The sequence below is a fragment of the Hippichthys cyanospilos genome, chromosome 10, assembly GCF_059441005.1.
Source record: "Hippichthys cyanospilos isolate Australia breed blue-spotted pipefish chromosome 10, RoL_Hcya_1.0, whole genome shotgun sequence".
NCBI lineage: Eukaryota > Metazoa > Chordata > Actinopteri > Syngnathiformes > Syngnathidae > Hippichthys > Hippichthys cyanospilos.
In genome coordinates this window covers 1525166-1549585 of record NC_142378.1, presented here as the reverse complement: position 1 = coordinate 1549585, position 24420 = coordinate 1525166, and the positions used below count along the sequence as shown (strand labels likewise).

The 24420-nt window shown below is 43.5% G+C and overlaps 1 protein-coding gene and 7 non-coding genes across 8 annotated transcripts; 1 reads left to right on the top strand and 7 right to left on the bottom strand.

The window, feature by feature from the left end:
- The first annotated feature begins 49 nt into the window (after nt 1–49).
- crocc2 (ciliary rootlet coiled-coil, rootletin family member 2) lies at nt 50–24343 on the top strand. Its single transcript, XM_088425784.1, has 35 exons — nt 50–235; nt 325–407; nt 3794–3955; nt 4089–4172; nt 4242–4336; nt 4711–4855; nt 6168–6274; nt 7172–7378; nt 7473–7548; nt 7678–7767; nt 7835–7954; nt 8026–8225; nt 8326–8466; nt 8599–8743; nt 8820–8966; nt 9198–9428; nt 10813–11006; nt 11103–11209; nt 11582–11751; nt 11835–12002; nt 14191–14325; nt 14399–14542; nt 18280–18518; nt 18593–18752; nt 18886–19053; nt 19827–20160; nt 20224–20351; nt 20539–20647; nt 20712–20866; nt 21021–21443; nt 21617–21766; nt 22237–22437; nt 22533–22646; nt 22745–22924; nt 23110–24343. The coding sequence occupies exons 3-35, from the start codon at nt 3803–3805 to the stop codon at nt 23206–23208; spliced, it is 5319 nt and encodes a 1772-aa protein (XP_088281910.1). The 5' UTR covers nt 50–235; nt 325–407; nt 3794–3802; the 3' UTR covers nt 23209–24343.
- On the bottom strand, nt 1685–1756 carry trnae-uuc (transfer RNA glutamic acid (anticodon UUC)). The gene has a single exon. It is a non-coding gene; the product is annotated as a tRNA-Glu (tRNA).
- trnap-ugg (transfer RNA proline (anticodon UGG)) lies at nt 12355–12426 on the bottom strand. The gene has a single exon. It is a non-coding gene; the product is annotated as a tRNA-Pro (tRNA).
- On the bottom strand, nt 12516–12587 carry trnap-cgg (transfer RNA proline (anticodon CGG)). Its single transcript has one exon. It is a non-coding gene; the product is annotated as a tRNA-Pro (tRNA).
- trnap-cgg (transfer RNA proline (anticodon CGG)) lies at nt 12825–12896 on the bottom strand. Its single transcript has one exon. It is a non-coding gene; the product is annotated as a tRNA-Pro (tRNA).
- trnap-agg (transfer RNA proline (anticodon AGG)) lies at nt 13125–13196 on the bottom strand. Its single transcript has one exon. It is a non-coding gene; the product is annotated as a tRNA-Pro (tRNA).
- trnap-cgg (transfer RNA proline (anticodon CGG)) lies at nt 13450–13521 on the bottom strand. The gene has a single exon. It is a non-coding gene; the product is annotated as a tRNA-Pro (tRNA).
- On the bottom strand, nt 13743–13814 carry trnap-ugg (transfer RNA proline (anticodon UGG)). Its single transcript has one exon. It is a non-coding gene; the product is annotated as a tRNA-Pro (tRNA).
- Nucleotides 24344–24420: the final 77 nt, after the last annotated feature.

Sequence of the window (24420 nt, the reverse complement as noted above, 5' to 3'; positions counted from 1 at the left end):
AACAAGATAACTTTGAATTATAATAACTATTTTAATCGACGATTTTTTTTTTACAATTAAAGAAACAGTACGTTTTAAAATACATGTAATTTAATTGTTATCAATGACTTGCAGAAGTTGGAGGAGTCTCTCCTTGACTTTGAGAGCCATGAACCAGACTCTGGAATTGCACCAACACTGGTGTCAACCCGCATTCGCCGCATCATCACCCAGAACCTGGCTGAGTCACCTGAAGGTTGGGAAACAGAGTCCAAAAAAAAAACATAAATATAATAACAACAATAGTTAAAAAAAAAAAGATGTGATTTGCTTTCCTGGTGGCAGGTGATACTACCAAAGAGGAGGAGAACGTAAATGGTGCAGGTTCTTTAACGGACGAGGAGCAACAGTGCAGCCTCACTAAGAAGGTAACACACATTTAACTCATGCGTTTTTTTGTCCAACGCCTTGATCTTTTCATCAAAGGCATTTCATATCAAAGGGAATGCATTGAAAAAAGACACTAGGGAGCTGAAATTTCTCCCAGATGATTGATGATCATGTCAAAGTTCAACATGGCACGACCACTTAGGTATCACAGCGACTACCAGGAGTGTGCCATCCCTTGGCTAAAATACTTTGAGAATGATGGGGATGAAAATGACACAAAAACAATCAAAATACGGCATACAAAATACAACTTTTACACTCAAATTCATATCTAAGTTATAACACGGCCATGACTACAGCCATAGCAGATTTTTTAATACAACTGTGACAATGTTTTGCAATGAAGGCTCCCTTTGTGATGTCTCCTTCGTGTCCCCTTTCCCATTTTACCGTCACGCTGAAGTAAAAACTTTTTTTTTTTCAACATCTCACACAAAGCCGGCATTCGTGTCAACACTGCGCTCATTCTGTCTGCTCGGTCCAGACTATAAAAGCCGGTTCATTAGTTTGATACTTATGTTTACGTTTACCTCAGGGCTATACATTTAAGTCCCAATTAGCAACCAGACGTCTTTGCTAGGTTGTGATTTTGAAACGCTCATTATGAGTTTGTTGTATCGCATTTATAAAAGTGTGACTTTCTTTTTAATCAAAGAAAATAAAAACGTCTCATGGCATTGCTTTAAAGAACTTATGAATTGCTATTAACTCATGCTAGAAGTTGTTATGGTATTTGGGATGGAATCAATGGGAAAAATTACAAATAAATGGTGGAAGTTGTACTAAATTACATTTTTATAATAGAGTCATACCTGATTAAAAAAAAAAAAACATGGGACATCCTTATTTTAATAAAAATTGCAACAAGTGATAGACCAATTTGTTTTTTCAAGGCCCATACAATACTGATTATTATTAGTCAAGGAACCCAACAATATTTCAGTAAAAAGGAAAATATTGGTATTAAAATGAAAACACTCCTTGTTGAAATGTCTTCAAGCATAAGTTTATTGAACTTTTTTTTTCCTGATTTGTATAATGTTGATATATTTAATTCCTTTAGTACAACAAACGTATTGTAAATTTTTAACAACAATTTCAACAGGTTTAATGAAAACCTAAACAATAGCTCCCTGTAGTTTTCTATAGTCAATCAAGTTCTCCAAAAATTCCAAATAAATGCTATTTCAAATGTAAAAAATACATAAAGCTGGTATTTTTCTGCATGGAGAGCAAAGCCTAAATAAAGCTCTTTTTCCCATACCGGGAGTTGAACCCGGGCCACCTGGGTGAAAACCAGGGATCCTTACCGCTAGACCATATGGGATACCTGCCCTTGCTTTGCTGTAAAATACATTTCAAAACAAAAATGGTAGATTTGATGGTATTCGAAGTCAAAAGTGGAACCAAGAAGGACTGTTCGGTTTAGACACCGGTCTCCGCTTTTTTGCAATAGCCCTTCTTTTTGGTAAAACAAACTATTCCCAACTCTCCTTTAAAGGACCCCAAAGTACCAAAATTAAATAAATAAACACTTCTTTAAATAGTTCCATTTTGCAGTTTTTCCTGAATATCTGTCAAAGTGGGTGGGCGGGGCCAAAGCTCAAATTTTGCTGGTGCGGCTTATATACCAGTACTGCCTACAGTCCGAAAAACAACACATATAGTGAAACATTAATTGAATAATGAATTAAACATTGAAACAATTGATGACGATTTGATTGAATGATTTAATGTTTTTTGTTACGTTTCTATATTTATTTTGGCGCTTTCCATCCTCCGTACTCTTCCAGCTAGCGCTCTCAGCGCAAGTTTAGCGCTGACATCCGCCCCAGCTGTGTTTCGGAATCTCCCAGATAGCACGCTCCATTAATTCCCTTTATTAAGCCCCCTCGGCCCAAGGAGAAAAAAAAATGGCGGCAGCTGGGCTAAACCGTCGCACGCCTGCTGGGCCGGGCCGCCAGATGTTGCAGATGAGATGTTCGATCAGCTGCTCGCAAGAAGCGTCACAAAAATCCAACCTCGGCCATTTGGGTTTGGCGCCGACACCAAAGGCTTGACGGGGGCCTCCGGAACGAGCCTCCGCTCGCTCGCTCGCTCGCTCGCTCGCTGGCTCGCTGGCTCGCTCGCTCGCTGGCTCGCTGGCAGCCGCATCAAAGCGGCTTCTTCCAGTATTTATCAGAGGAGACAAAAAGTGAGGAGGGGCACAAATCATAAGTATCGAGAAAGGAGCTAATTCAAAGCATGCTTCCAAAGGCGAAGAGGGCAGTGGAAACGCGCGCGCATACGCCCAGGGTGGGGCTTCAAAGGCTCCCATGGCAACCGTCTCAAGTCCCGAAATGACATCAAGGCTTGCGCGCTAGATAAATAGTACGTACGTCGACACGCTCTTTAACAGCTTCTTCCCCGCCCTGCCGTTTCATGTTCCGAGTCAAAGTCAAGTCAAATACGAGCTGGACGGAACGTTCGAACTTTTAAATCTGGTCGTATTCCCGAGACCCGGCTTTTTCATTTGCGTCCGCCGTTGTGTCCGTTTTGTCTCAGCGAGCCGGCAAAATAATTGAACCCCACCCAGACAGCATTAGAAAAGCCAGGATGTCCTCTACTAAGGACACTAGGACTTAGTTAGGCTCCTGAAATCAGTTGAAAGGTATATAACCAAAACCAAATCTATATGCTGTATTTTTACTGTTTAAAGCGTTTTTTACTCAGTGTAGTTTTTATTAGTATTAGTTTTTTTCGCTATGTTGCTGTATATGTTATTCTCTTTATAGTATTTTTACGCTTTTGTTTATTCTTATTTGTTATTTGCTTTAAAGCCTTGAAGATTTTATGAGATTTAAACCACGCAAAATCCAACACGTGTTTTTATTTTTTTTTTCTCAGGTTTCTGTTGTTGAAGAACACTCTCAACATTCCGTCATTTGTTTTTCATTATACTACCTTGTATTTGTCCTTTTGCAGTTTTTTTTTCTTGATTATTATCTATATTTTAAAGCAGTTTGTCACTTTCTAAGACAGGCATTAACATTTTCTGAGATTTCTCATTAAATACACTCCCAAAATGGAAAACTTAAATAACTACACTTCATAAAATTAATAAATATATAGATACATATTTATTTATCCAGCAACACTAATGAGGATAAGCGGCTACAGAAAATGGAGGGATGGATATATTTTATTATTTATTTTCAACACAATAACAATATCTATGATCGATTAAAAATGGCCGACAGTTCCTTAGCCTATCGAGACGCAGAACAAAGAGTGTTTCTTCCTTGGCGATTATGACGCAGGCCAAAACGCTCATGGAAGTTTCATGAACCGAAAAAAAAAAATCACTTCTTCTCTCTCCATCCAGCTGGATCACATGCTGAGCATAACGTACCCGGCAGACTCGGACCAAGGGAGTGTGTCGCCGTGGCGACAGGCAGTCCAGGAGCAAGGGTACAGGCAAAGGTTGCTGCTCTTCCAGGAGGCCCAGCAAAAGCAGGCTCAGCTGGTGCAGAAACTCCAAGCCAAGGTGAGCTCACGTTCTCATGTGGAAAGCCGGTCGGTGTCCATCTTGAGCCCTTTCCCCCCAGATTGAACAATAAACAGGAATTACATGAATTGAGTGCTTTTTGTACAATCTAAATCCTCTTTTTACCCTCAAGGTCCTACAGTACAAGAGCAGGTGTGGACAATTGGAAGGAAAAGTCCTGGAGAAGACCTCGGACCTGGAGAAGATGGGACTGTTGGTATGTACCAATAGGCTCGCTCGTGTACACGCAAAAGCACTTCCCGCGTCTACGTGCGGGCACGTTCAGCTGCAGGCCCACCGGGACTCGGCCCAACGGCAGGTGCAAGATCTCAACGTCAGCATCCGGAGTAAGGTTGCTCAGCTGGAAGAAGAAAAGAGAAGGTGGGTGGAGCTTCTACTTGCGTAATATGCGTAAACCCTTATCCTATTTAGTGCACTCATGCTGCATTTGAAGCTGCTGGGAATTCAGAAATAGCCCACGAGGGTTGTATCGAATTCACAAAAAAAAAACAAATACTCAAAACCTCACTGAGATCCTCAGCTGTGTTTTCCGTTTACGGTTGCCTGGAGGTCTTTTATGTCGGACGCCTCCAGCGTCCAAATTGGAAATTTCCGAAATCCCACTTGCCTGGAATGCAGTGTAAATGCAAAGCGTCACCCAGCGCGTATGCGCGGAGATAGCATCGGCGCATGGATGTGTGTGATTGGAGCTAAGCTAACGCAGATGTGCTAAGACGGTCTTGTCGTACTTCCAGATGCGGCAGCCTGGGCCAAGTCAACTGTGCGCTGCGAGAACAGCTGCAGGAGGCCGACGCCCTCAACCAGGGCCTGGTCCAGAGCTTGCGGAAGGCCCGCCGGGACGCCGAGCTGGCCGATACGCGCCTGCGCCACCAGCAAGAAGTCAGTTGGATTGTAGTTATAATGGGCCCACCCCCACCCGACATTTGATGATTTGAGCCCTTCAAAGGCCAGTTTGTTGACAGAAGTCAATGTTAATTTGATTGGAGGAAACTCGAACAAAAAAACACTATTAGTAGATCATGATAACATTGAATTGTTACTTACGGTATGTCGAATTAGTTTTTGACCATTCAAAAGTTACTTTATCAAACACACTCCAGTAATAATATTAATAATAATATTAATAATATGAAGCAATTTGAGTCATAGTGATTATTTTAGAAGACTAAATTTAAAAAGGCAATAATGCATACATATTTTAAACTGTATAAGAATATTAAATAAAGCTAATAATCCTAACCTTTTGTATCTTTATGTGAAAAAATGATCATTAATACTGTTAAGGTGAAAAAAACCTTTTAACCTTTTAGAGGCCATTATGTTTACATTACCAACATTTATTGTACTGTATTTGTCAAGCAAACAATTTTTTTTTTCGTGGACAATCAATATCCTTGAGGAGTTTTAATTTGACCTTTTTTAATTTAAAAATTTAAAATACACCAAAATATGCAAACATAAATTTCATTTTCATTATACATACATTTTAAGAAATTCACATAGTAAAGTGTAAATAAAATATATTTGTTTTTTCTAAACTATATTTTACAGACTTTCACCTATAAAAAGACAATAGCTAAAATGGTAAAAAAATATAATCAAATAAAATTATTATTAAAAAATATGTAATCATATAATTATTATAAATAAAATGTTTCAACCTTTTTTTTTCTTTTTTTTTTTTAGTTAACAATCAAGTAGTTTCTAGCCTAGAACCTAAACGACCGGTTGCAGGGCACCCTTGTAGAAAACAGTAATAAATAAATGAATACAACTATTTTTAAAAATTGCTGCACGCTTTGAATGGGTAACAAGTATCGCCATCCGGTGGAAAAAATGCAAAAGTCAAAACTTGCAAGCCAGCGTAGTAGAAAATACAAACAGGATCTCGAAAGGGTTAACCTTAGTAATCTCATTCATAGCCAACATTCACTCTCACATTATTTCTCCCATTGTTTTTTCCTGTGAAAACTTTCCAAGCGGCGAGAGGCGGGAGAAAAAAAAAGCCCCCCTTTGTTGCCGTAAACTTGGGACGTGTGTTTATTCAGGGAAATCCAATGACTTGCGTGTGTGCCAGCGCACTTCCAGGATAGCGTCTGTTTGGAATCACAATAACATGAGAGGTGCCATCCCTCGCTAACGTCTCTCCCACCCGTCTCGCACGCATGCATATACGCTCGCCCCTTGGCAGACGTCGTCTTGCCGCCTGAGTCGGGAGCGGGCTCGTGTCAGGAGCTTGTGGCGCCAGGCCGCCTCCCTGAGGAACGCCTTCACGCAACTCAGGACCTTCGCTGACAGGTGAGTTGTGCAGTCAACACAAAGCACCCGCTAGAAGAAGACTTTTGCCGTATCAGTGTTTTGAGTGACCCAATTTACCATTATTTTTAATGAGTCAACTACTCAAGTACAGTACATAAACACAATTTTGTCTTTTTAAAACAAACAAATGGCACCTAAAAAAATGGCCACTAGCTTAATGCAAACAATCGAAAATAACAATGACATTCTTACGCTTAAAATGCATTAAGTATTCTGATGGTTACGGTTTTTTGGAGCCCTTTAAGCAACACCTTTTCGAACACAAACGGTGGAGCAGAGCATGAAGACAGTATTCCATATCATTTTATTGTTTTGCTGTAAGTCAAGGCCAAATAGCTGTCCGCAAGTCATTGCTCACATTTACAGTGGACTATTGCCTATTAATCGAGAAAAATGATCAAAAAGTAAAAAAAAATCACGACCGTCGTGAACACACTAAAAAAGAATATGTAATTCTTGAGGGATTTTTTTTCTTAACACGGCAAATTTTAGGAAACAAAAAGCGATTGAGTGTTCCCGCAAAAAAGGACTTAGTTCCCCCAAAAAACAGATGACTTACCTCCAAAACTAACACCCACCAAAAAATGTTTAAAAACAAAAATCTGGGGCAGCGTGTCTGCTGTAATGCAAAACGCCATAGATAGGCTAAAAGAAAATAGCATCGCTGTTTGAGCGATGATAAGCCTGCAAGCATCTGTTGCGTTAACATAAAAATATATCCACATTTCATACAGAGCGCACCAAGGAATGCACTGCAACCCTTTCACAAAGTTTCCATAAAATCACAATCAAGAGTTATGCTGAAATTTCACCCTGTTGGATTCAGATGCAGATAAATAGCAGCTCTACCGTTAACGTCTCTGATGCACCTTCCAGGACACTGTCTGATATGCGAAGCGAGAATGCCGCCGCCATTCAGCAGCTCCTCGTGGGCTGTCGTTATCTAGAAGCCCAGGCCACGCAGGAGAGCGCCCCCGGTGGCGCGGAGGTGCCGGCGCTGGAGCGGCAGCTCAAGGACAAACTCCGAGAGGCCGTGCAGCTTCAGGGGCGCTGGGACGCTGAGAAAGTGGAACTCAACTCCAGGTACAGGACGGGGAGGAACCTGTTTTGTGATTTGAACTTCTGCAAAGGAAAACTCTTTCGCTGACACCAGTTTCAATACAAAATTGATATTTAGAATTATGGAGCTGACGGATGCAGTGAATCATCTTCGCAGTCAAAACAACGAGAAGGACGTCAGCCTGGATAGGATGGTGAGGACTTTGAGGAAGGATTAAACTAGCCGAAGGCTTTGGTCAACATCTTGGTGTTGTGCAGCTGCCGTCTGGAAAATGTCAGGCTTAAATTTGCGGTTTGTTTGACCTACGTGCTCTCCCGTTCAGGAGACGAGCAGAAGCGAGGACAAAGGAGAGATGGAAGTCCTCCAAGCTGAGAATCAAGCCCTTCACAATGTAATCCACGAGGTCCATAAGGTCAGGTCACAAAGTGTTCAATGTCTCCAAATATTCACATCTAACAATTTCCACAATGGATCGCCAGCTGGTGTCCAGCGAAGGTGATAGCGGCGAATCTGGATATCTTCTCGATTCTTCTCCGCCGAGGATGGGCACCCTGAAAGCTGTGCGGGGTGCCCTCAACAAGCATCACAAACAAACTGAAGTCTGCCTTTTTTTTTTCCTCCTGCCGTCCATCGCAAATGGTTCTTCTCTAAATTACACATAATCTTCCAGGACCTTTGTAGTCGCCTGGAGGCCTCCCTGAAGGAAGCCAATTTGCTGCGCACTCGACTACAGCAGAGCGAATCGGCCAAGATGGAACTGGAGGCGGAGGTCCGGGAAGTGACAAAGCAAACTCAGAAAGTCAAAAAGGCTTTGGAGGAAACCATCCAGGAGAAGGACAGCTACCAATCCTTGCTGGACGTCGTTTCCAGGTATTAACCTCTATTAAAAATACAAATGAATCAAACATTTCCAAATGCTGGTGTCCAATCGTAAACCCGGTTTTATTCTTGATGATCTTTGTTTTCACAGTGAGAAATGTAACGCAGAGCAACTTTTAACCGGAGCGCGACAAGAGCGCGACTCTCAGCGTGGCGAACTTGAAGCCCTCAGACGCCAGCACCGAGATGTCGAGCTTCAGTTAGAGCGGCTGAGCTCCGAGGTCCAGCGAAGGTGGAGTACTTATACATACTTGTGCTTATATCCTCATCCCTTATGCAAGTGTCACCTGACCTACCAGAATGACCTTTTTCTTGTTCTTTGTGCAATAACACAACGGCTTGAGAATATACGTTTACATTCCAGCCAGCAAAGCCAGGAGGAGCTTGAGGGGCAGCACTCAGACCTCCGGCGGGAGTTGGTGGCGGCGAGGGAAGCGCTGAGCCGGTCGGGACTGGAGAAGGAGGTTCTGGAGGAGGACAAGGCTAGTCTGGCTTTGGCGCTCACCAAGGTTCGACCAGCACGACCACGTCTGTATCTGCTGTGTGATAACTGCGACACTGACACGGATTCGCTGGCCCATGCAGGCGGAGAGTCGCGGCGCGTTGCAGGAAGCGCTGGTGAGCAAGCTGCGCCACCAGGAAGCGGGGCTGAAAGACTCCCTGGCCAAGATGGTGGCCCTGAGTGAGGGCCTGGCCAACGACAAGGTGGAGCTCAACCGTCTGCTGCTGCAGGTTAGCAGTCGGTCCCGACAACAACAATCAAATAAGATTGAGCGGGAGCAAATTTATTGCAACTGATGGGCAACCACGCCAATAAAATGGGCCGTATTGAGAAAAATCAAATTGAACTCTCACGCATTAAAAAACAAAACAGAACTAACCCTAACCCTTTTCACGTGAAACAATTGTCCCACATTCACTAAAATATTTCGTCTGCTCTCGTCACGTCCTACATTGTTTCAGGCCGAAGCCGAGAAGGCGGAGCTCGGCGACCGCCGTCGAGAGGCGGAAGCGGAGCGGGCGGCGGCCCGCGAAGAGGTGACCCGACTACAACGGGAAAAAGCAAACACTCTGACGGAGAAAGAAGCCCTAGAGAGCTCTCGGCGCCACCTGTTGGACCTGCATCATAACCTGGAAGCGGACCATCATCGACTGCGGGACGAGAACGCAAACAACTTGGAGCAGATCACGCAGGTCACGTTTTTGAAGCCACTTTCATGCCTGAAGTTTGGTGGACATCATGAGTAAACCCACGATAAATCTTTCGAAGCCATGCCATAGTTTTGGCTGAAAATTTTGATGACCCCCTCGTAAAAAAAGAAACTCAAAAATGTAGCCACTTCAACTTAACATGAAATTTAGTTGACGTGTTTGTCATGCATACACCCATCGAAAAATTCTCAAAAATCCAAGCTGAAAAAGACAGTCTGTCATTTTGGTTTGAAGCAGCTGTTTTTGCGGGTAATTTTATCGCTTTTCCAGAAAAACTTGCCCTTATGATTTTGTCCGTTTACTACCGATCTTAAAATATACTAAAAATGTGAAAGATGCAAAAAAAAAAAAAAAAAAACATTGTGTAATTTCATATTTTCGTGAATGCTCTTACAAAAAGGTGAAGGTGAACAAACTATCGCGTAGAAGCAAAGGCCTGAACATAACTTTCAGTTTCATTGCTGCCTCCTTAAAACTGATATTTTCTTAAGTCTGAAGTGCTATTAATAGTATTTTATGAGTCAACAGGGAGAAAGAATAGCGCACAAATGCGAGGAAGATAAATGGAGCGTCAGAGTGCTTTTTTAAGCCGGGAGACTCGTAAATTTGCACCGCCAAAGTCTTCTCATTCTTTGCCCGCTCAAAAATGACAAGAATCCTCTCTTGCTTTATTATCGCTCGAGCAGGACCTCCGCGTTTGAGCTCAGGTAGTTTTTAACAAACCAAACAAATGGACAAATTCCATCCAAACACTTTGAGATAAGCGAGCTGTGAAAATAAATGTGAAGACGCTTGGGTGTCATCCAGCATGAGCCGGGAGACGTGGTGAGCTAATATTTAGTTTGACTTCAATTTGGCCTGGATGGAAATCAAATTACGCTGATTGTTGCTTTTTTAAACCTTCCGCCGCGCTGGAAAAAATATAATAAACATCAGAGGCTACTAGGGTCCGTTTTAAACTCAGCCTTTGTCTTACGGCTCCAAGCAAGCGGGTTTTTTTCACCCTAATTTTTCTCATGCATTTTTACAAACTTTTCTCATTTATTTGCTCTAGTTATTTAAAGGTACACAAGTACCGCTTGTGACTGATTTTTTTACACATAAATCTATACCATAAACTTGCATCCTTTAATCCGTGGGCCCTCAAACTTTTTATCACCGCGGATCGGTCCACGCTTGAGATTTTTACTGTTGTAAAAATCGTAAAAATATCATGTGTTAGATAAATTAAAATTAAAGTGGCTCTTGCACCCCTATGTTTTTTCTGTATATGGCCCTCACAGGAAAAACTTTGGACACCACTGATCGTAAGTAATTAGTTTTACAGTATATACTGTACTGACTGCGTTTTTGTATTCATACGCAGGTGAACAGACAGGTGCAAAGTATATCGGAGGAACTTTGTGAGAGCAGGAGGCAACAGGATGAGCAGGCGGCAGCCCTGGAGAAAGTCACCGCAGACAGAGACAATCTGGCCAAGGACAAGGCCGCGCTGGAAGTCCGACTCTGCTCGGCCGAGCGCAAAACCTGTGACCTCACGCGGGAGCTGCTGACTCTAAGGTGTGCGTGCGACGATAGGAGGAAAAAAAATCGGATTAAAAAAAAGAAAAAAATCATTTCAAGAGCCATTGTTTCTAACCAGGCTTGTACTTCCAGAAGCGAGATGCAGTCCCTGGAGACTGCCGTGTTCCAGAGCCAGGAACTGGCCTCGTCCCTGGAGGACGAGAAGCGCAACTTGCTGTCGACTAACGAAGCCTTGATGCGTGAGTAGCCCCCTCCGCTGTAACCTCGATTTCGCCCTGAAACTCGAATAGAAAGAGAGCTCGTCCGGGAATTGAACCTGAAGCAAGAATCATAGTCCTAGACCAACGAGCCTCTGCCGTACGTAAAAGGTCACCATACTTGTCATGTGGGTAACCGTGTGACAATTTTCGCCAAAGAAAATGACTTAAAATTTCTTATTGCTATTTGTAGTATTGTGAATCCTTTGCAAATGTGCGTATCCCTTGTGTGTAGAGTTGTTTGAAGCAACCATTTTAGTATAAATTGGCTTCTCATAGGGGGTCTTAAAAGACACTCTCATCTTAGAAAATGTGTCTGATCACATTACTGTAACTAGCCACAATTCTGTGCAGGTGATATTGCTCGAGTGCGTTTAGATGCTGAGCGTGAGCTTGCTCAAGTTGCGCAGGAGCGCAACGACCTGGAGGAGAAGCTAGTCCAAGTGGAGAGAAAGACCCAGTGGAGCCTAAAGAACAAGGACAAGCTTCATCAAAAGCAGCTCGAGGATGAATGCAGGCTAAAGGTTTGACCATGATGAAAATGAGGATGATGATGCTGCGGCAGGACAATGGTGAGGGAATCACAGATGGTGTTGGTGGTCTACAGGAGCAGCGGCTTGAAAAGCTGATGAAGGAGCAGGAGCAGCTGCGCACACTCAACCAGGAATTGGCGGAGCTCAGCAGGGAGGAGGTGAAGAAGGCAAAGGAGGAGATGCTCAGACTTCAGCAGGACTGTGAGAGAAGCGTCAAGAAGATCCACAATGAGAAACAGCAGGTATGTGGTCTGGAGGACACTAAGGAAGGAATGTATTTAAAGCCAAAGAAAATTGGCTCACAATGATTTGAAGTCCAGTGGATTCATTACCATAGATGTTTCAAATTATCGGACGTGTGGGTTTTGAAGCTCTGTGGTCTCATACCTGAACTGAGAATTATACTCATAGGTCAGAAAGCATTTGTATCCTAAAATGGTCGCATGGGTAATCGTGTGACGATTCCCAGAGAAATTGAATCAATTCAACCGAGGACTTCTCGTACCCAGGTGAAAGTAGTACTCCTAGACCAAATATTGCTGGATAAATATGTGACAGTATACAGAGAAAATTGGAGAAACTCATTATGAAAGCGGGCTCGTCCGGGAATTGAACCCGGGACCTCTCGCACCCAAAGCGAGAATCATACTCCTAGACCAACGAGCCACGTTGCATTCCCAGTGGTCACCTTACATGTCACATGGCTACCCGTGTGACAGTTACTCGCGAAAATGGCAAAAATCCATAAAGTACAGGGGCTCGTCCGGGAATTGAACCCGGGACCTCTCGCACCCGAAGCGAGAATCATACTTCTAGACCAACGAGCCACCTGCCACCAAATATCGGAACCTTACTTTTCACATGGGTAACCGTGTGCCAATTCCAAGAGAAAATGGGTAAAATCCGTAAATATCAAGCTTTAAACAGGAATTGAACGCAGAACCTCTCTGACCCAAAGCAAAAATGATACTTGTAGACCAACAAGGCATGCAGTAGCTGTACTTGTCACATTGGTAACCACGTGAAGATTTTCAGAGAAAATGGATAAAATTCGAATTGAAGGAGGGCTCGTCCGGGAATTGAACCCGGGACCTCTCGCACCCGAAGCGAGAATCATACTTCTAGACCAACGAGCCACTTGCAACCAAAAATCGTCACCGTAGTTTTCACATGGGTAACCGTGTGCCAATTGCCAGAGAAAATGGGTAAAATGCGTAAATAACAAGGTTTACCCAGGAATTGAAAGCAGAACCTCTCTGACCCAAAGCAAGAATGATACTTGTAGACCAACAAGGCATGCAGTAGCTGTACTTGTCACATTGGTAACCACGTGAAGATTTTCAGAGAAAATAGGAAATGGAGGAGGGCTCGTCCGGGAATTGAACCCGGGACCTCTCGCACCCTAAGCGAGAATCATACTCCTAGACCAACGAGCCACTTGTGTCAATGCGGTGCGATTTTACTTGTCACAAGAGTAAGAGTGTGACAATTCCAAGAGAAAATGGGTGAAGTCCATGAATAAAGAAGTGGGCTCGTCCGGGAATTGAACCCGGGACCTCTAGCACCCAAAGCGAGAATCATACTCCTAGACCAACGAGCCACATTTTGTCTATAGTGGTCACCTTACATGTCACATGGCTACCCGTGTGACAGTTACTCGCGAAAATGGCAAAAATCCATAAAGAACAGGGGCTCGTCCGGGAATTGAACCCGGGACCTCTCGCACCCGAAGCGAGAATCATACTTCTAGACCAACGAGCCACTTGCAACCTAAAGTCGTCACCGTAGTTTTCACATGGGTAACCGTGTGCCTATTGCCAGAGAAAATGGGTAAAATCCATAAAATACTAACCCAGGACCTCTCAGAGACAAAGCTAGAATCATACTTGTCAAGCAAAGAGCCACTTATCTCAGGAGACGGTAAACTTACTTGTCACAATGGTAACCATATGATGATTTTCAGAGAAATTGATAAAGTATGAGGGCTCGTCCGGGAATTGAACCTGGGACCTCTCGCACCCAAAGCGAGAATCATACTACTAGACCAACGAGCCACTTTTGTCAAGGAATATTGACTTTACTTGTCACATGGGTAACAGTGTGACAATTCCAAGAGCAGACGGGTGAAATCCATAAAGTAAGAGGGCTCATCCAGGAATTGAACTTGTTCTTTTGATGCGTTGACCATGAAAATTTCCGGGGCTTGCCCGGAACCATACACGTCCTTAGCATGAATTACAAATAGAAATCCAAAAACTCTTTAGTGATAGGAAGAAATGACTCTAGATCAGGGGTCACAACTCCAGTCCTCGAGGGCACCTCACACACTGAAAAAATGCTGGATAGGTGCCCTCAAGAACTGGAGTTGTTGACCTCTGCTCCAGATAGACAAAAGGTTAGGTAAGAGTTTCGTTTGTGTCTTGTGATCAGGCTTTGTCCCAGAAGGAGGCAGAAAAGGCGTCCTTGTTGGAAAAGCTTGCTGTCCTCCAGAAGGAACTAAAGTCTGTAACCAATGATCTGGAGCTCACTCGGAAGGAAGCGCTCGCCATGCAGGAGAAGGATAAGGTCACCGTCCTTTCATCCGAGACGGTTCCTCAATCCACTTAACTTCACGCGTCTTGTCGTTGTGCTTTTACAGAATGAAATATCGGTCCTGCGCTCCGAGACGCGGCAGCTTCGAGCTGACTTTGAAGCGTCACTTATCTCGCACGAGGCAGCTGAGCAGAACGGATGCGAGAAGCTGCGAGAGCTGAGCCGACAACAGCAAGCTGCCCAGCACCAGGTCAGAAAGTTCTCGAGACACTGGGTTGGATTTGGATGTGCTTCCTTATATTGAACAGTACCAGTGTTTGGCAAAGACTCCCGTTGGTTTTGAACAGGGTCTCGTTTTTTCCAAATAAAACTCACTGATTGATCGACTGACTGAATTGCCAACTTAAACACGAACAGATTGCTGACGGACTAACAGCCTTATTTATTTACCGTATTTTCCGCACTAGAAGGTGCACCTAAAAGCATTATTTTTTTCAAAAGCTGATGGTGCGCCTTATAATCAGGTGCGCCTTATATATGGATGAATATTGAGATTGGGATTGGTAGATGGGGAATGAAGTGATAAAGTAAGCTTTACCTGTTTCTTTTGTGTGTTTACAGTTGAACAAGTTTGGTCATATTGAAATTGAGTTATGATGCTATTTAGAGTTGTTGTTCAACTTATTATTGTTATAACTTTGAATATTACTATATTGTGATTGAAAAAGTTTTAAAATATGTCATTAATTGAGGGTGCGCCTTATAATCCAGTGCGCCTTATAGTGTGGAAAGTACGGTACTTTCTGAATAGCACACTAGCTAACTAACTAAAAAAACTGACTGACTGCTTCACTTATTAACTCAAAGACTGACCGACTTATCAGATGTGCTACAGCTTTCATTATACTTTTGGACACACACATACACACATTTTGTGTGCATGTTCTGATACAGAAACCTTTCTTATACCCTCACAATAAAGAAGATCTAGCGTCCGTTCTGGTAACAGTCCTTGTTTGTCCTCAGAGAGGACAAATAGACAAGGACGACAGATCACTAGGCCGTTTTAGCGTAGCGGTGAGCTAACGGTCACCTCATAAAGCCGAAAAGGAGGCTCGCTTCGCCGTGATTTAGACGCCGCCTTTCCCGGGGAAAAGAACAGATGTTTATCTTTGGGGGGAATTTGGCTTTCGGGAGAAGAGATCATCTTGTCTTCAATTTGTCAAATTGCAGCAAATGAGTGAAGACCCCCCCCAGACCACTATTGGAAAGGTTCCCACGGTTACGTGACATGTTTAAAGCCAAAGCAAACCACTACAAGTAAAAAAAAGAACTCAGTATTAAGCAAACAATGATCCTTCATTCATTTGATTTGTATATGAGCGACAGAGCAGGGGAAGCTGGACAGCGTCAGTACGAGGGGGCTGGTGGGACAGCGGCGGGATTGGGGGGGGTCCCTGGTACTGTATTATGAAATCAAAGTTTGTGTTAACCTCCTGAGTAAATAAGCCCGCGGTAAAGGGGGGCGGACGGGTGTTTATTTTCTCCCTCTTGTAACAGCAAAAGTCTGGCTCCGTCGGGACCCTCAACCTTACTCCCACCTCCCTCGTCCATATAACACAACACTGCCCCATCTCATCCTGAAGAAGAGGGCGAAAAAAAAAAAATCATATAAAATGAAAGCTGCGAGATGGTATGAATGGGTCCCCACACCGTCAGGTCTCAGGGGTGCGCGATACTTTTCTGCCAGTCGGGAGCGCCGACGATTTGCTTCAGGGCGGGGCGTCCGTCACACACAAGGCGTTTGTGGGATTGTGGCGTTAATAGAGTTTTTTGGTTTAAGCTCCGCCCACAAGTAATAAAAGGAAACTCAAATTTACCATCACGCATCTGTCTAGTAAATGCAGTTTGCTGGCAATGGGACAAAATGTCAGGAACAAGAAAATTCTTGAACTGGGTCAAATTGAATCTAAATTGGTTGCTTCAAGCTAAAATGGTTGACATTTTAGTCTTTTCCAGAGATTGTTTTGTGTGCTTTGTGCGTCATGATAGACATAACTACCAAGTTTTATGTTGGTAAGGAAGCTCTTTTCCGAGCAATAGTTTCAATGTTTTTTATGTAGTTGAACTGTCGCATTTAATGGTGTCATAAAAAAGTCAAAATTCAAATGATTTAATTTTTAACCCTTCTATGATTTTTTTTTATGGTAATGAACATAGAACCGATTTTTTTCAGGTAAGGCAATTTGAGACTTTTTTTGTTTGTTCGTTTGTTTCTTTCAGTTTTCTTTCTTTCTTTTTTTTCTGTAACAAGTAGGTGGCTTCAAACCAAAATGGTTGACATCCTGTGTTTTTTTTGGCCCGCTTTCCTTAAAACCTTTTGTGGATCTCCATGTGAAGTGTGTGTAAAATTGTATTTATGGGCCTTATAACAAACCGGGTGAATTTCCAATTATTTAGTCAAAAACAGCATTATAAAAGAAAATGCCGCTTTAACTCTGCTGGCTTCAATGTCTCGCTAGCAAGCGATTGTATACGCATTTTGACAAATTTCAAAATTAAACGCCAGGAAAGAAGAGTTCATACAATCAATACTTAAGTACACTAAGGACATTGATTCCCAGATACTTATGTATGAAATCGATACTTAAGTTTGTGGGATTGAATGCCTGGAAAAAACGTGAAAATACGTCCCTGGCATTCAAACAGTTTGAATTGATAGTTTATTGAAGAGTAATGAATACTTTCACAAGTTAATATAAATTAACCATGCGAGACTTGGTGTTTTGTCATTTTTCTTGTGGGCCTCAACGTGATTGACATATCTCCCGAAATTCATTTGGCAAAAACCTTTGTGACATTCTCAAAAACAATGCATATCGCCGGTGCGCTACCGAGTCAAAATGTTGGCTTCGAATCAAAATGTCAAATTTTATGAGTCTTGACAAACATATCTCCTTGAAGGCTTTTTTGAGGATCCATTCACGATACACGATAGATGATCCGCACACGTTTTCCGATGTTCCTAATAAAGGCTAATTGGTTGTTATTCCTGAGCAGGAATCATCCTGTGTGGCCTCCTCGTCCTCCCCCTCACATTCAGATGTTGAGGGGGTGCGCTGCTGTTTATTACGCCGCTCTGTGGATTCTTGACACTGTGAGCTCAGCGAGGAGACGCAAGCTGGCCGCGCGCCCATACGGCTCTTAGCCCTGGGACCGATAAGCCCCGTCCTCCCCTGAGCCGAATATAAATATAAAAAAAATATATATATAGACCAATATAGGTCATGTGCTCACTCTGCTTTGTTTACATGAGCTCATTCACCCAGTTGGACTTGAACTCCTGTCCTTGTTACTTTTACTTTTTATCACCAGTCTCATCTTTTCCCCTAGTAGCTGCTCCAACATTTTTGGAACTCTTCCACTAAATTCAACGATAGACCAAGAAACGAGATTTTTTTTTTTTTTTCCCTCACTGGGAACTAATGGAAATGTCATTCATTATTTGTCTTGTCTTGATTTAATTTTAATTTATATATATATATATATATATATATATATATATATATATATATATATATATATATATATATATATATATATATATATATATATATATAAAAATAACTATTTTTTTATAAATAAAAATTAGTTAACACATTAATTAATAAATTGCAAAACCTGAAGATAGATATTTGTACCCCCTCTTTGGACTATAAAAGTCCAGAATATGGAAAAATACCACTGAGGAGTTAATATTGAGAACGAAGCAGCAAATCCACACACAGGGCATCCATTTTTGACATGACATCATAGTTGCTTGGGGCTTGGGTACTGACCAATCACGGCTCAGCTTGCAAACGTCACGTGACTAAATTCAGAAAAAAAGTTGCTGTTATGAATAATAATGGTAATGTTTGGCTTGACTTTAAATGTACATTTTCAATTTTATGTGTATGCTGTCCATCTTTGCCCACCTTGTGTCAGGCGGAGGCTCTTCAGGCTCAGCTCCAAGACGCCGAGGAACGACTGCGAGAAGCCCGGAAGGAGCTAGCCGAGGCTCGTCGCTCTCTCCAGGAGAGCTCTCAGAATTGGGAGAAGCAGCGCAAGGAGGCCCAAAACCTGCGGCGCTTACTGGAGGACGAAACCGGCGAGAAGGAAGCAATCCACGATTCCAACCAGGAGCTCCGAGCCTCCGTCAAGCGGGCGGAGAGCGACAACAGCAGGTGAAGAATCTCGTTCTTTCCAAGATGTAATTTACCTTAGCGGTCGTAGTTCTCATTTTCCTTTGCTCCATCAGCTTGAAGCGAGCGCTGGAGGAGCGTGAGCAGCAGTTGTCCGTCTTGGAAGAGCGCAGTGCTTCCATGCAGAGCGAGGCGTCCATCCTGAGGAGCAGCATGCGGGAGGTTGAGAAGTCGCGGCTGCAGGCACGCCGACGCAACCAGGAGCTGCGCAGGCAGGTCGGAAAATTTGAAATGAAATACAGGCAAAATTCTGGATGTTTTAAACTTCCCCACTAGGAGTATTTATGAATTTACTCTTTATTTATTATCTTCAAGGTTCAATATGTTGTTTTGTCCTTTGTTATCGCAGGTGAAGGTCCTGGAAGGGGAAAAGCAGCGCCAGGAGCAAGAGCTGAAGCAGCTGCAGGCGCAACTTTGTAAGGAGGAGCAGCAGCACGAGGAGGCGCGACGCCAGACCTTCAACCTCAAGCAGAAAGTGCTGGAGTGCGAGGCAGCCAGGGATGCAGCCAGCAATCAGGTAATGACCACCGTTTTCAAACTTTTGAACCAGTGAAGAAGACGTCTGGACAGGGTAGATGGATGATGGGCTTTGGTTCATAGCCACAAGTGACGTTTGAAATGGAAAGACGGGCTCGGGTTAGTGATAGGCAACTGGTGAATGACCACGTTCCTTGATCGATTTAAGAAAAAAAATACACATATAATTTTAATAATAAAAATTAATCATTTAAGGAAAAGCATCTCTTAAAATAATTGAAATGAGCCGTAAAAATGCTATAAACTAATAATGTACATTGTGAATGTCCATATTGATTCATTAAAAATATAAAACAAAAGCTATTTTTAAAACAAGTATTTTGTCATAATTCAATAATAAAATATTTTTAAAATAAATAATTAAAATGTAAAGTAAGATTTTTTTTTTTTTTTTAGAAACCCAAAATTCAGAAAAAAAATCTACAATATATGTTTTCAACAGAAAACAGAAGTTGGTTCGGAACATGGTTCGGACAATCCTAAATATGAAAACAAAAATATGAAAAAAAAAGAACAATTATGTACCTACTTCCTGCAATATATATTTTTTTTATCAAACATAAAACAAGAGTATACAGTATTTGTAAATAGGAATGAAGCAATATATTAACACATTCAATCCCAAAGACGTATTTTTAAGGTTTTGTTTTAACAAGTACTACAAAAATGTTCTAGCGTTTGGGTAAAGGAGGGTAAAAAAACATCAGGAGCCAAACACTAGATAATGACTGCAGCTCTCCTCTACTTGTTCAGGCATCCTCCCTGCAGAGGCGCGTACTGGAACTGGAGGAGGCCGAGCGACAGGGCTCGGAGCTGCTGCGGGTTGGAGAAGCTCGGTGGCGGCTGGCCGAACAGAAGCATCGCGAAGAGGCCGCCCGACTGCGGCGGGCCCTGGAGGACGCCGCCCTCCAGACCGGGGAGGTGAGCGCCCGGCTCGTCGGCGCAGAGGCCGCCGCGTCGGACCTGGAGCGCCGACTGGGCGCGAGCGAGGGCCGTCGGCGCGAGCTGGAGCGCAAAGCGTCGGCGGTGGGCTCCGCGCTACGCCGTCTCCGCTCGACGTCTCCCAGTAGGAGACTTCCTCTTCAAGGTTTGTCTTGTTGCTTGTTAGTTTACACGCGGCTGTCAGGAGGTTTACACACGCTCGCCGCAGGCTCGACTGGAGACGACGTGACCGGCTTCTCCACTTCCTGTGCCGATGATGAAGTACTGGACTTGGACTTCATCCAGGCCAGGCTGCAGGACCTCCAGAGAGAACTCAGGGACACACAGAGAGAAAGAGTATGTCTTCACTTCTTACCAGTTCATCTCACCCTATGAACATGAACGTTCATATACTGCACACAATTAAATGCTTAATAACACACTTCTTAAATAAAATACCCCAAACAAGCTGAGACTTGATATTAACTAAGCAAGGCACCATAGACCTAGAAATGTTATTATTTATTTATTTATTTTTTAATAGGATGAATCCAAGGCTCAGCTAGTCATTCTTAGCGAACAGGTGTCAGCGCTCCAGGACAAGTCAAGCGAGGTGACCAAACTCAACAAGTCTCTGAAGCAGATCAAAGACGGTAGGAAGCGGGCGCAAGTTAACAAGCGCGACTCTTAAAGATTAAACACAACGCTTGTATACAGGAAGTCGGGAGATGGAAGAGCGACTGCGAGAATCCCAGACCTCATTTTTCCTGCAACGAGAAGCTGCCGAGCGAGAAAAGTTGAGCCTGGAGGAGGAGGCCTCTCAGCTCCGATCTGCTCTGCTCACTTCTCAAGCTGAGTCCAAATCGCTCAAGGTGATTTTATACAATTTTATACCCTCCAAAGAGCAACTCCAAAAACGTTGAGGCAAAAATTAACCACTCATTGTCATTTTTGTCCTAATGTATGATGGGCGATAAACAAAAATTGCCATCTCTGTTCTCGGCTGACGCGTCGATTCTCTCCAAGGATAAGCTGGATAGCTCCCAGGCGAACGCACACGCGGAACACGAGAGACTAAAAGCTGCCCTGGAGGAGGCCCAAAGGAGCACGGTCCACGCGGAGCTGGGTCGGCGCTCCCTGGAAGCCGAACTGCAGCGCGCCCGCCAAAGAGCGTCCGAGCTGGAGGCGGAGACGATGGCGTTGCAAGAGAGGCTGGCCAAGGCGACGGGGAAACTCGGCGACAGCGAGGCGGCGCTGAGGGACGGCGAGGAGCGACGGAACGCGGAGCTGGCCCGTGCCGAGCGGCGCCAGGGACAGCTGGGCGAGCAGGTGCGAGCGCTGACCGCCGCGCTCAGTGAGCGGCGCATCAGCGAGGGGGCGCTGCAGGAGAACCTGAAGCGGCTGCAAAGAGCCATCACCGACAGCGAGGCAGAACGACGACTCCTGCAGGTGCTCCGGTACCGCCGTTGACTCGTCACCATAAATTTGAACTCAAAACCTAAGCCAAAATCCAAACCCAGATTTGTCAGCGTAACATAAGTGGAAAGATATGAGTCATTTTTTTCAACGGCGTTCTCACACTGTGAGCTTTGATCCCAGCATCCCGACATGTGACATCACAGGATCGTCTGGACGAAAGCCGAGACGCCCTGGCGGAGAGTAAGAAGCTCACCCACTCTCTGACGGAACGCAGTCAGACACTTAAGAGGGAGCAGGAGGATTTAGAGCAAAGGAACTGTGAGCTGGACAAACACAACAGGAGCCTGCAACAGGTTAGCACACGAGACCCTTTATTGGGCACGACGGTACTTCAACGTCCTATTTCACCTTTGGTTTTCAACCAAACCATAAACCTTATGAAACCTGCTGACTTAACGCGAAGGGAATTGCCATAAACTGGCCAAAAGCTTTGCATTGTGTTTACAAACAAATCACATAACGTGACATCTGCTCTCTTAAAGATGCATTGCATTTAATACCCCATTATAATAGTTTGAATTTTGGCCTGATTTTCCAATGAAACATGATTTCCATATAGAATGATCTGCAGTGCACACTAGAACATTTTTAGACTTATATTACATAAATTTGTAAAATTTGATATTAAATACCTTTTTGAAATTGTATATTTTTTCATAAATCCAAGTATAACAATGGGAAGTTATCTGATATTTTTGGAGCAAAATATACATAGGAAATTACTCGTTTGTCGTAATTGTCGATTGTTTATTCCTCCCCGCAGAATCTGAGGCGGCAAAAGTCAGCACAACAAGCGGCGCAGGAGAAAGCTGAGCAGCTCGAGGGAAAAGTGGCGACTCTGGAAAGTCAGGTGACCAACCTGCAGGCGGCGCTGACGCAGCTGCAGGCGGAAAAAGTCGACATGGAGAAAGCTTTGACGCGACTGGGAAAAGACAAAGGCACGCTCAGGAAATCGTTGGAGAAGGTGAGACGAAAGTCAGCAGAGTTGTTCGTAGATGTAAGCAGATGTGATTGGGAATAATAAAGAGTGACGTTTTACATGTGTTGATGTGTGCTTAGGTGGAATCGGAAAGGCGGAGGACGGAGGAGGCGGTCGCTAGGGAGACGCAGCAGGCCCTTGTCTGCCTCGAGCGGCAGCTGGTTGAGAAGCAGGACCAGTTGACGAAACTACAGGTCGCCACCACTTTCACTCTGAATGTCGGAGAGAAGATGCTTTGGGTCATGAGAACTTGCTTTTTGCAGTATTTTGCATGCATTTTGTGTGTGTTTAGGCACACCTGGGTCAGCTAGAGCAGGCTCAGGCACAGCGCCTCCTAGAGATGACTTCGCGCCACCACCAGGAGATGGAAACCGCTACAAAGCGGATGCGCGACGCCCAGCTGCAGGCCCAGAAGGCGCTGGAGAGCCGAGAGATTGCCCACCGCCAAAGGGTTAAGTGTCTTGAGGATCAGGTATGTGTGATTGGACTTTTAGCTCATTACAGTGAACCCCTGCATCAGTGTCAATGTATTTTTCACTCAGATCAAAATAGTGCTTCTACTTGAAAGCCAAAGCCTACTTCATTTGGGGCTAATCAGAGACATTCGAAATGATAATAGATGTTCAAATGATCAACGAAGGTGCATCTGGTACGCAGGTCTCCACACTCAGGCAGCAGGTAGACGAGGAGACGCGCAGACGGCAACAAGCCTCCGTCCAGAAAATCCTGCAGCCGGGCATCTATTCAAGTATGTAGCGACCACGCTATGCGGACAACAACAAAAGTGACCTTTGTTTACAACACTGGACCGACTGGCCCAGGTCAACTATTTGATTCATCTGTATGACAACCATCACCTGGACGCCATCTCTTATCAACAGGGTTGGGAGATTTACTTTTCTTCAAAAATGTATTCCCATATGATTTTGAATTATATATATTAGAGTAATCTAACTCGATTACCATAATTCCCCAAATATAAGACACACGGTAGTTTATCCTTTCTGGGTTCTCTAACCGGTGCACAAAGGGTCCACACCTAGCCACTCTTAATTCAGGCAGCAGGAGGCATCATAACATGTTCCTTTACATGTTCCTCTCTATTTTAGCAATATTCTTGTGCGTGAACAAGGATGGACTCGGACGGTGGCTCAGTTTGCTCGCTTCTTTTATTGAAAATAATGCCGTAGCAAACTCAAGCTAACACGAGATGCTGTTAGCTTCAACAGGCACTGTCTGCTAACAGCCACCTGACGTCCGCCCTCTAGCTCCCATTACGGTAATAATAGTAAGAAGGCGACCGATCTAAAAATGCACATCTGTGCATCAAGACTCTGCCTACTGTATGTGGCTATCAGATCAATATTCCTCGAATAGTGTCAAAAAAAAAAAGTTAATTTTACTTTTGGACTTCATTTTGGGGGGAAAATGTGTGTATTATATTTGGGGAATTACGGTACTCAAGCTAATTGACTATTGAACCGGGGTGGTAGGCTTACTTTAAAAATGTATTCTTATACAGTTACTAGTTTACCTGTTTAAAAAAAATGTAGTTGGGGCTGTAATCCAAATTAAATTCAATTTAATTCATGTTTATCACTCATGAACACTTTTGGGAGGGACCTTTTCTGGTATTTTGACCATTTTTTTTTTTTTTTGGGCAACTATTTTATAGTATAAAAGTTAAAAAACTTGTGAAAACTTGCAAACTAGTAAAACATTGTGAACATGTTGTTAAAGCATTTATTCTATATCTGTATTAGACTACTAGTAGTCCAAAAGTGGCACTGAAACTATACAATGAATAAGATGCAGTTGTTTTATTAGTGCACAGAGAGTGTACTTGCACATGGACTTGATACTGAATAAATCCTTACACAACTTTCCATAGGTTACTAGTAAGATTTTATATTGCACTAGTATTTCATGTCACAGAAACGTGATACTAATTGAATGTAGTTTCTCTGC

Excerpts from the sequence above, each read along its gene's own strand:
- crocc2 (XM_088425784.1), top strand. The coding sequence starts at position 3,803 with ATGCTGAGCATAACGTACCCGGCAGACTCGGACCAAGGGAGTGTGTCG. Across the intron at positions 11,752-11,834 it reads AGGATGAATGCAGGCTAAAG|GAGCAGCGGCTTGAAAAGCT; the intron begins GTTTGACCATGA and ends GGTGGTCTACAG. Across the intron at positions 22,925-23,109 it reads TTAAGTGTCTTGAGGATCAG|GTCTCCACACTCAGGCAGCA; the intron begins GTATGTGTGATT and ends TCTGGTACGCAG.